Here is a 12,494-nt window from a genome sequence, read left to right as displayed (position 1 = left end):
AGGGCCCCTGGCATGCACAGTAAGGAATTACTCCATACATGTGTACATACAAATGTGTATGTACTTATGTAAATGAGCACATATATATTTGTAAAGACAACAAATTTGTGTAATATTTGGAAAACTTTTTGAAATTATTGAAAGTGCATCATATCATATGTACCTTCATTACTTTAAATCATAAATTTAAGTTTCATAGACAGAATCTGGGAAATCAGATTTCAAGAATATCTCTGCTTATGTTGCAAAGTTGTACCTTCTGTTTTAGTGATGTAGTCTGGCCTGGGGGAGGGTGGAGGGGTGGTTCTTATGTAATGCTTTAATATTACCAGGGATGTGGAATTGGTGATGAATTCCTCTAGTGACACCTCTTACAAAACCAAATTGAGCCTTTATAATGGTGCTAAGAAAGTTGAATATATAACTCTACATGTTACACAAGCTGAAGAAACAGCTTCAAATGTAAATACTGCCCATAACTTTCAGGTAGAGAGCTCTTAGCAACATACCCAATGAAAGAGAGGACATGCACATGATATATTATCAGCAGGTCAGTTCAGATGTATCAACATATTATTCCAGTGGCAGAGAATGATGCTGCCTCAGTAGATTTAAAGATCTGAAGGGCAGATTTGACAAAAATGGTCACTTTGGGAAGTGACGTTCACAGGCTTCCACAGGATCAATGATAGGGGATTTGAAGCTGGAGGGAACCTTAAAGGTCAGCTAATCCAACTCCCTAATTTTATAGATGATGAAATTGAGAAGTTAAGTGGTTTGATGAAGATAAAACCCTTCTTAATGAAGTAAGAAACTGTCCTAACAGTTCATCTAACCTGACATCAGACAGTCTTGATTTATCATCACAAGACAATAAAGTCACAGAGTTATGTTACAGGAAGAGGGATAATGACAAGATGCCTCTGGGAACTGGTATTTGTAGTACAAATGGTACTTGTAGTACAGTGGTACTTGTAGATTTTGACAGGTCTAAAATGTAGTTGATTCCAGTTGTGGTGTTTTAGTAACCAATAAAGATTGGTTCAGTATTATACTAATACTAAAGTTTAGTGTAATTCCTCATTGCTTTATCAAGTACTTTCTTAATAAAGGAAGGAAACATTTATTTAGCATCCACTATGTACCAGGCATTGTGCTAAGCACTTAACAAATGTAATCTCATTTGATCCCCACAATAACTCTTAGAGGTAGGTACTATTATTGTCACCATTTTATAGTTGAGGAAACTGAGGTCTAGTGACTTGCCCTGGTTTATAAGCTGATAAATGTCTAAGGTTTGTCCAGATTTGTATGCAACTCTTCCTGACTCTATCCCCAGTACTTTATCTATTGGACCACCTCTGTATTTAAAGAGTGATTCGACTTACTACGATTCTCTGTTTTTCAAAGTGGGTGGGAGAGAATAGAAAAGTACAGGCTTTAGACTCCATGAGGGGGAAAAGTGTATTATTTTTCCAGTGAAAAGACTAAGGAATTATGTAAGCACCTAAAACAATGAAGCAGAAGAGAATAATCCTGCAATAAACATACTTAGAACCACTGAAAAGAAATGAGTTAACTAAATTGACTCTGAGAGAGGTTGAAGGCCTAATATAAGAACTGAAGGAAGAAATGGGGATATTAGAATAGAAGCTAGGAAACTCTAACAGAACAGTGGGCACTCTGAAAAAAAGGATAGAGGATAAAAACAACTTAATGATAACATAAGGAAAAATAGCAAAAAAAATCAAAAGCACAACTGAAAGAGAATGAAAATATGAAAATAACTAATTTGGAAAATTGAGTGCAAAGAAAGAATTTTTAAAACATCAGGGTCCTATAAGAGAATCATGATACAGAGAAAAGACAAAAGCTAGCTATTTCAGGAAGTCACAGGGAATAATTCTAAAAAGTATTGTAACCAGCAGGTTACATTACAAATAATAAAAATTATCCTTTAGGGGAGGCAAAACCAAGATGGCAAAGTTCGAACAGCAACTCAGTTGAACTCTCCTAATATTTCTCTCCAAATAACTGTAAAATAAAGCCTCAAATTGAATTCTGGAGTAGAAGAGCCAATAAAAGGTCAGGGTGAGATATTTTTTCCAGTACAAGGCAAGTTAGGAGGGTGGCAGGAAAGGTCTGTGACACTGGGATTGGGGTTAGCCCAGAGTGTAGCACATGCCCCAGCAACAGCAGCAGCAGGTCTTAGAAGCAGCTACAATAGCAGTTGCCACAGCTTCAGGAGTTCTCAGCCCAGAGACAGTAAGGGGGTTGGACAACTGGGCAGAAAGAGATTATAAGGGACCCTTTGCTGGCAGTGGGTACAGGACCTCATTGCATTGCTTATATACAGTTCCTACTTGCAGCACCAGGTTGTAGTGCTTGCAGCCACGGGGGAACAAGGGCCCAGATCTCAGTTCCAAGGAAGAAAGAAAGTATCAGCACTTGTAGCTGTGGGAGAACTGGAGACCTTGTTACGGTTCCAGAGTCAAGAGGAAGGCTAGCACTTGTAGCTGGAAGAGAGCAAGGTTCCTTCCTGGATAAAGACAAGAACACAGTCTAGGACAGCAGTGACCACACCTCTCTCCAGATCATACCACCTTGGAAGCAATGAAAACTTTCAGACCCCAGACCTAGCTCTGGAAATAGTCACGTGAAAAACCTGAAACTTGGGACAGTGCTTTAGGTGAGGTAAAAACAGTAAGGATAACAATCGTGACCTCAGACAAAAGAAAAGCAGACATAGACCCAATGAAAAGAGATTAGCAGGAAAATGACCTTTTGCTAAAAGGTACCATAGATGATGAAGTAATATCAATACTAAACATATATGCACCCAATGGCATAACATCCAAATTCTTGAAGGAAAATTTAAATGACTTATAGGAAGGAATAGACAAGAAAACTATACTAATGGGAGACCTCAACTTTCCCCTCTCAGAATTAGATAATTCTAAACATAAAATGAATAAGAAAGAAGTTGAGGAGATGAACAGAATGTTAGAAAAGTGAGATATAGACCTCTAGAGAAAATTGAATGAAAATAGAAAAGGAGTATACCTTTTTCTCAACTGTACAAGGTATCATCACCAAAATCAACTACATATTGGGGCATTAAAGCCTCACATAAAGGGCCATGGGAAGATAGATTAAAAATTAATTGAAAGCTAAATAATCTAACCCTAAAGAATGAATGTTTCAAAAAACAAATCATAGAAAAACCCAATAATTTCATTAAAGATAATGATAACAAGGAAACAATGCATCAAAATTTGTGGGATGCAACCAAAGTAGTTCTTAGGGGAAAATTCATATTTCTAAATGTTTACATCAATAAAAGAAAGAGATCAATGAATTTGGCATACAAATCTTAAACATTAGGGAAGGAAAAACAAACTAAAAATCCTCCATTAAATGCCAAATTGGAAATTCCAAAAATTAAAAGAGTCCTTGTCAGGCAAATGCAGAACACAAGACAACTTAGAACTGTACTAGAAGAGTCACTAATTCAATAAGCATATTCACTATTTTGTCCTTAAACTTTTGTGCACATAACCCAAAGGCATTCAAAGACAGGGGAGGGGAATGTCCCTCAAATGGAAATATTCAAAGCAATATTCTGTTTGCAAAAAGCTGGAACAAAGTAGGTTCCTGTCAATAGAAGAATGGCTGAATAAGTTATGATAGGTGAATGTAATGGATTAATATTGTGCCTTAAGGAAGAATCAAAATGCTGTGTTTTGATAAACTTGAGTAATAAGTAATTCAAAATAATGATAATAGGAGCAGAACAATATAATGACTGTGATTTTTAAATGAAGAAAATACTAAAAGGCAGATTGACTCATACTAAAGACAATGATCAATACTGAGTCTAAAGGATAAGTGGTGAAATAGACCTCTCTCCTCTGGTAGAGAAGGGTGGGTCTCACAGGTACCAGAAATTTTATATACTGGCAGATATAATTTCTCTTGTCATTTTTGCCTACCTCTTTTTCTTTGTGACAAGAGAGATTCTATGGGGTAGGGGTCAGGATGAGGATATATGGAAATGTTTGTGGTATAATAATGAAAATTGCCAGTAAAGATTTTTTTTAAAGGAGGAGGGACTTGAGGAAAGGAGAGTGAAGGCAATAAGTATTTATCCCTATGTTTCAAGCACTGTGCTAAGCACTTTACAAATAATATCTCATTTGTGCCTTACGACCTCTAACATTAATACTTGAAGAAATAGAGGAAACCTCAAAAAACATTTTCCAAAATATAGCTGTCACTGATCATTGGCCAATAGATTTAAAAGCACCCAAACTCTTTGGTGTTCTCTATACTGAAGATCTTTGACAGCCCATAGAACATCCAGACATAGAAAACTTCTCCAGTGACTCAGAACTTGGGAGAACAGACACACCAAAAAAGCTGTCGGGAAACAACATACTTCCACATCTTCACTCCTCTACTACAAGGACTTCTCACCTTTCTCCGCTTCCAAAAGAAAAAGCTTGACAGCAAGGGAATGAGCCAAGCCCAACAAACACCCAATCAAAAATCCAATGCCCTACCTGTTTTTTTTTTCCCTGATATTTTCAAGCAACCTAAAAATTAGAAATGGGCAATTGCCCGTATCCACCACCTGCTAGCTACTGCCCCATAGATCAGGTGTTCTAGCTGCTATGGTGCTTTAAAATAGCACATTTGGGAATTGTGTACTACTACACTGGCTGCAAGCCATGACTAACGGCCTAAAATTGATTCTAGTATCAAAATAACTGTTAAGGGACGTAGCCCATGCCAGACTTCTTGATATAACCTGCCAAAAGCACTCATTTCCCATTTTTAAATGGCCAAATAAGCCTTAGGGAAGAATTCATATTGATTTTTTATAATCTTTCCAGGAAAAAGAAATTCATGATTGTAGTAGCTTCTTCCTTAAAATTGCTAAAAGAGAGGCTTTCCAGTTAAGATTGCAGAAAGTATTGAAGAAATCCAGACTTCCCACAAAATCTCTCCAAATAAATGTAACAAATAGATATAGGAAAGAAAACAGTGACAACATAAACAAAAAAAATTTTAAATCTATGAAAATAAAAAGGGTCAAAGTAAAGAAGAGTATTGATATACATTTTTAAAAAAGAAGTGTCATCCTTGAATTAAGCTACTATTATTGATAAAAGAGAAGTTCAGATAAAAAAAACCATGCAGTTATTAAAATATAATACAGGATATGTTTAGTGAGATTTTATTAATCCCATATTAACAATAGAAATAAGAAGAAAGTATATATAATCTTCTAAATGTATGACTGGAAAAAAGAGCAAATGACCATTTTATATATAGACACACTAAATTCTCCAATGAAAAGATACAGTGGATTAAAAAGCTGAATGCAACAATATAGTATTTACAAGATATATATTTAATCCAAAAGTATCTAAATAGTTTCAAAATGAAAGAACAGTCTAGCATTTATCATACGATTACCAAATCATTAAAAGAAGTGATATTAATTATCAGCTTAATTAAAACAAGAAGCATTAAAAGAAAAACAAGGACATTACACTATGCTAAAGTGTTCTATGTAAAATGAGAATATATAATACTAAACATGTGCACATCTAATAATTCTATAGTAGTATTCACAAGAGAAAAACTCAGCATTCTAAGAAGAAATCAACTAAAATTAGTAATAGAGAGATTTGACATCTCAATGATCAGAATACTATAATTTAACAAAAAATGCAGAATAAAAAAGTATTAAACTCAATTTACTAGACACAGAGAAAGAACTTAATAGAAAAATAAAGGATGTATTATTTTTCAAGTAGTTGTGGATGTGAAAAATTAATAATAAACTGAAGTACAAAGAGATATCATTAAATGCAGAATAGCAGAGATTCCGCTGGTTAGTATGCAATAAAACTAGTAGTAAATTATGATGTCATGAATGAAAACATATAGACTGACAAAAAAATCCACTAAACATGAAGTAAAGACTAAGTGAGAGGTAACAATAAAATAAGTATCAGATTACATTAAAGATAAGTAATATAAATAGTACATATTAGGATATGGGATGTAGCCAAAGCACTATTTCAAGTTATATTCAGAGCACTCAATGTCTACATCAGTAAGAAAATAATGAATTAAAGCCACGATTTTTAAACTTAGAGCAGAAAAAAAGCAACAATTGAACAAAGAAAGAAATGCCATCAAGGTTAGGGGCAGTGAATTTTAATTAAAAAAATAATTGAAATTATAAAATAAATTCATGAACTGTTTTAAGAGAAACAAAATGACAAAAATAGTAAATCTAATAAAAAGATTAAATTTATGTAAGAAAAATTAGAAATGAGAAATAAGGCATAACAATGAAGACAAAGAAGGTCAAGAAAATTATTAAATAGAAATCTATTAAATGTTATAGAAATTATATATTAAATATATTATTAAATATTAAAATATATATTTATATGTAATATAGAAATTATACATAAATTTAAATAAATTATATTACATATAAATTTAAATAAATATATAAATTTATATAAACTTAAACTGCTTGTGCACACACCCCATAGGCGTTCAAAGACAGGGGAGGGGAATGTCCCTCAAATGAAAATATTCAAAGCAATATTCTGTTTACAAAAAGCTGGAACAAAGTAGGTTCCTGTCAATAGAAGAATGGCTGAATAAGTTATGATAGGTGAATGTAATGGATTAATATTGTGCCTTAAGAAACAATCAAAATGCTATATTTATATATAAAATTTATATATATATATAAATTATATATTATTAAATAAATTATATATTAAATTTATAGAATTACTATTAAATTTGAGGATCTATCCAGCCTCAGACACTTAACACAAAACTAGCCATGTGACCTTGGGCAAGTCACTTAACTCCAATTGCCCTACCTTCCCCCCTCCAAAAAGAAAAAAAATTGAGGATCTAAGAGAAATGTGTGTAACAAATGGATATTGAGTCAAAAAATTAATTGTACTCTTAGTAACAAAACTAATACAGCAATTTATCCAAAACAATTTTTCACTCTGACCAGATTGGACCAAATTGGACCACAGATGCCCAAATGGTTCATTGTTAAAAAAAATAATAATAATATTAAAAATCATACATATGTCAATGAATGTAGGAAAAGCCTTTAACAAAGTACAATCTGTGTATGTTATAATCCTTATAAAGCATAGGGCCTTTTTGTAATATGAAAAAATGTATCTAAAACCCCAAACCACCATTTTTTTTTCATTGGGAATGAAAACTTTCCCAAGAAATACAGGAGTAAATCAAATGTGTTCCCCTTTTCCACCATTATTTGACATAGCACTATAAATGCTAGTGAAAACAATAGCCAATAAGCAAATATTTTATTAAGTGCTTCTTACATACTTACTGAGGATCTGTAAGGTCCTGTGAGAGGTACAGATATAGGCAAAGTGGCAACAAAACAATCTCTATTTTCTAATGATGTGATGACTTTCTTAGAAGACCCAAAGAATCAGCAAAGAAACTAATTTAAACAGTATGTTTAGTAAAGTAGGAGCATACAAAATAAATCCATAAAAATAAATAGTATTTCTACATAGAAATAACAGAATTGAAAAAGAAATGATATTCAGGGAAAACCCACTTGAAAAAAAAACTACTACAAAATGCATTAAATATATGAAAGCTAATCTACTTTGGAACATTTAAGAGATTCTGGGAAGATGGCAGGAAATTACCTAACTTTCCCAAATTCCCCCACAAATAATGCCTCAAAGTGAACTTTAGAGCAGCAAAAGTAATTAAAAGTTGGGGTGAAACAATTGTCCAGCCTAAGAACACTTTAGAGGGCATTAGGAAAGATCTGACCTTCTTGGGGTAGTGGTCTGGCTTGATTTAAGTGCAGATACCTTTGGCAGGTACCTCAGAATTGACAAACAACAAGTCTGGGGGAAGCTGTGTTGGAAGCAGCCTCAGCTTCTGTGCTACTATTCTCTCTGTCTCTGTCTCTGTTTCTGTGTGTGTGTGTGTGTGTGTGTGTGTGTGTGCGCGCGCGCGCGCAGATGTCTACCTCTCCCTCTCCCTTTCGTTCCCCCTGACTGCCCACTTATCCTCCTACTTGAATGACCATTTTTCAATCTCCTTTTTGGGATCCTCATTCATTTTCCATCTTCTAACCATTGTCATAGCTCAAGGCTCAATTATAAATCCTCTCCTTTTTTCTCTCTCTATTTTATCATAGTTTTCTCAACATCTCCCATGGGTTCTATTATCATCCTCATGCAGATAATTCCCAGATGTGTAGTCCCACATCATCAACCACCTACTGGTCATTTTGAACTAAATGTTGCATAGGTATCTCTTCAACTTGTCCAAAACGGTACTCAGATCTCTCTACCACCTCTCTTTTGCACCCATAAAAACATTCACTTTTCTCCTGACCTTCCCTCGTTCTTTCAAGAGCACCACTGCCTTTCCAGTTACCAGGCTTTGCAACCTCAGTATCACCCTCAATTCCTCATTCAGATTTCACCCCACAGAGTAGATCAGTTGGCCAGTGCTGCCAGTTGTATCTCAACTCTATCTTTCATATCCTTCACCTTTTCTGCACTCACATGGCTGCTCTCCTAAGTCAGGCACTCATCACTTACCTCCTAGACTACTGAAGTAGTCTACTAATTAGTCTCTGTACCTCAAGTTTCTCCCCTTTCCTGTAAGGAATTCCTAAAACACAGATCTAACCATGCAACCATATTAAATACTGCTAAAGCACACACAACTATTTTGTAGTTATATTTAATAATAACTCTTATAGCTCTATTTAAGAGCTCCTCATTTTATATTTTCTTTTATGGTTAAGTATTTTCTTCTCCATTAGAATGAGTTCCTTGAGTTCAAGAAATATTTTGGTTTAGTTTTGTATCCTGTGTCTAGCACAGTGCCTGGTACATATTAGGCACTTACTTTTGATTGATTAAAAGTCATCTAATACAACCCTCTATTTTAGAGTGCAGGTACAATATCAAAGATGTAAGGTCACACATATAACAAGTAGCAGAAATATTAGAACTCAGGTCTTCTGACTCTGAATTCAGTGTTCTTTCTATTGTACTGCTTGTCATGGAATAAATTGCTTTCGTGATCAAGGCCATTCATAATCTAGTTTACAACTACTTTTCTAGTCTTCCTATTAACCTTCTTTATGCACTCTCCATTCAAGTCAAACTCTAAGTGTTCCCCATACACAATATTCTGTCTTCTATAGGGAGATGCAATATTTAGCATCCAGTTTGAGGGTGGGAGTAGGGTGGGGATTTACTCACAATATAATTTAAAATTTAATCTGCATTATTAACATTTTCTCCATTCCTTTCTTAAGTCTAGACAATCAACAAAACAATAAATCAAGCCTTAATTTATAATGTTTCTGAGGTGTAAATGCTCACATTGAAAATTTAACAGTCAGCTCTCACCAGCTACTTGGAGTTGCCTCCAGCACATCCCTGATTCTCCTACCTTCATGCCTTTGCTTGAGGTCCTCATCTCTGGAATTCACTCTCTCCTTACTTCTGTCTTATAGAATCCTAAGCATCCTTCAAAGTATAGTTCAGACCTCTCACATAAAGCTTTTCCCTGACTCCACACCTCAAATGATTGGTACTTTTCCTTAAAATTATTTTATATTTATTTCCTTGTACATATATCCAATTTGTCTGACCTTCTAGTAGAAGTTTTTGGAGGGCAGTGATAAAATATTTTCTTGTCTTTATAACCTCATGACTTAGAATAGTACCTTCCATATATTAGATGCTTAGCAAGTTTGTTGAATTGAATTTAAAATATTATAATCTAATAGAGGGATAAAACATGCATAAATCTAGAAATGGTGCTGGGATATGGTGTTGCACTGGACAGGCTGACTAGGCCATTAATCACTCCTACTCCCCCATGTCCTCTACCCTTGGGCTGACCAAGCTACATCACCCATTAGGTGGAACTTCCCTTTCAGATGTATCCTGGGTCTCTTTTCTGAGGGGACTCATAGTGGTAATGAGAATTTGAAGATCTTCCCTGCCCCCTTAATAAGCCTAAGGGAATTTAAAAACTTCTTTGAAAATGAACTCTGTCCCCTAATAGGCTGAATGAAATCACATGGAGCCTGTGGTGGGAGGAGTTTGCTGAAGGGTAGAGTAGAGCCCACAGGAAGATGGGAGTCAGAACAGCTAAATGGTGGGAGAGAGAAAGGATGGCAGGCAAGCAGACAGGTTTGTGAGTAAATGTTGGTTTGTAGGAAGGCTAAAGAATGCTGTGGCTTTCTGTGCTGTTGTGGCTCATTAACTTCTTTGCTACTGTAATGGAATCAGCTTACTGGTTTTGGTATTCAGTTTTCTGGTGTCTGAATAAATTTTATGCTTCTGTCTTCTATATGGAGAGTCTGTTATACTTTGCAATTGATCATTATGCAGGTATATTTATAGTTATCATGTGTGCTGTGAATATTGAACCAGGTGCAAGAAAAAAATCATGAAGGTTCCATTTCAGTACCAGCCTAGCTAGGTGAAATCCTCCCTCATCTACTGCTGGTTTTATTCATTACCCAGAGAAATCACGTATAAGCATTAACTTCCTGCCCTGGGAAATTTTAAAAATGAATCAATAATTCTCTCTGTATCTATCTGTATCTGTCTCTCTCTCCCTCTCTCACACTCTTTTTTCCCATACCTCTCTCTCTTCTCTTTCTTGTCCTTCTTATTTTCTCTTCTATTTCTTTCTCTTCCTCTCCCTCTCCCTTTCACCCCCTCTCATTTAAGACCATAGGGCAATATTTTCTTCTGTTACTGGGTATGTAGGAAAGTTATGATTTCATTTTCAGGGTTGTTGGAGTTAAATGTTGTGTTATCAGAGGTCCTGACATATAAGGTCTACTCAGGTTAGAGAGCCATAACCCAGATAAGGTTTACGATATATACTACATTAAACATATTCTATGTAAAGATTTATTTTTGTATTAGTGCTTTTACAGTACATTTTCATTTGACCTACATACTTAATTTTTCCCCCCAAAGGTAAAGAGTTTTAAAATTTGGTTACCTTTGCTGCTCACAGAATCATCTATTACTCTCTTACAAGATGCCTTTTGGTGGTGGTTTCTCCATAAATATAAGGTATGATAATTGCTTTTATTTTAACTTTTGATTATCATTTTGAAATGATTCCTCAAATATTCCTTTTTTTACTTTAAATTTTTCTATTTATTTATGTATTTACATTTTCCTCCATCTGCCTCCTGTTGTAAAACAAATAGACAATGAAACCTCTCCTAACAAATATGCATTGTCTAGCAAAACTAATTCCCCCATTGGCCATGTCTAAAAATGTATGTCTCATTATGCTTTTTCAATTCCTCACATCCCTGGCAGGAGACAGTGATGTTTCATCTGCACTCCTCTGGATTTCTGACTTACAATTGCATTATTCAGAGTATTTAAGTCTTTTAATATTCCTTTTCTTTATAAAGCTGGTGTTATGGCATACATTGTTCTCCTAGTTCTGCTCATCTCACTATGTATCAGTTCATAGGACTCTTGCCAGTTTCCTCTGAATCTAACCATCTTGTTATTTCCTATAGCACAATAATATGCCTTTACATTAATAGATCATAATTTGTTTAGATATTTCTCCAATGGGTAAGCACCCCCTAGTTTCCACTTTTTTGCTGCTATGAAAAGAACTAATATAAATATTTTTGTAAATATAGGTCCTTTTTACCCTTCCTTAAACATTGTTTCTACAAAGGCAGCCCTAACATAAACATTGTTTCTAGGTCCCTTCCACAGAGAATAATTCTTTGGTGTACTGATGGTGAAAAGTTGTTTGAAGTCTGGAATTCCCCTGGAGGAGTCAAGGTTTTAAACTTGGCATTCAGAAATCCCACACTCAGCTTTCTAAAAGTAAATCAGAAAAAGATTTGTGAAGCTAAGTATATTGCTATAAATAAAACAATAGCTTTTCTGCTTTCAACTTGATGAATCTATTTTGGGATTTTAAATGTATTTTCCCCCACAAAGTAAGTAAAAAAAAATATCACTTCTCTACCTTGATCTGCCAGACTGGCTCTCAAGAAGATGGTTCCAGAGGGTAGGAATAGATTCTAACAGGGTTCTTCTGGCCCCTTTCATTAGATCATGTAGTTGTAACTCTGTATGTTTACTAAGTTTAATGAATCATTTCTTTCAAGGATTTGACTTACGAACCACAGGTAATTGGAAGTTCTCTCCCAAGTTTAGTAATATTTGCAGATACTACAATCTTTCATATTCTCCCACATGCCTCTAATCTTGTAAGTGTTTTGAAGTAGAGATACTAACTCTACCTAGATAGCTAATATAATCACTCAGGTCCCTACTCTAACACACACACTCACCCAAAGATAGAGCACAGATTAGTCACCTGACTCTTATTTTGTGTTACCACACCTTCATCAGGAT

At 34.8% G+C, this 12,494-nt stretch overlaps 1 protein-coding gene across 1 annotated transcript in view; it reads left to right on the top strand.

The window, feature by feature from the left end:
- Nucleotides 1–12,004, top strand: part of FAM227B (family with sequence similarity 227 member B) — a 45,957-nt gene extending 33,953 nt beyond the window's left edge. The window contains exons 5-6 of the mRNA XM_069098019.1: nucleotides 11,073–11,171; nucleotides 11,831–12,004. Of these exons, the coding sequence (XP_068954120.1) occupies nucleotides 11,073–11,171; nucleotides 11,831–11,866 (135 nt within the window). The 3' untranslated portion in view covers nucleotides 11,867–12,004. The remainder of the gene's footprint in view (nucleotides 1–11,072; nucleotides 11,172–11,830) is intronic.
- Nucleotides 12,005–12,494: the final 490 nt, after the last annotated feature.

The sequence above is a fragment of the Petaurus breviceps genome, unplaced genomic scaffold (genome assembly GCF_028583685.1).
Source record: "Petaurus breviceps papuanus isolate PSGF00001 unplaced genomic scaffold, PetGlider_PUasm1.0 37, whole genome shotgun sequence".
Lineage (NCBI taxonomy): Eukaryota > Metazoa > Chordata > Mammalia > Diprotodontia > Petauridae > Petaurus > Petaurus breviceps.
Note: the sequence above shows the minus strand (reverse complement) of the source record. Positions and strands in the feature narration are given on the sequence as shown.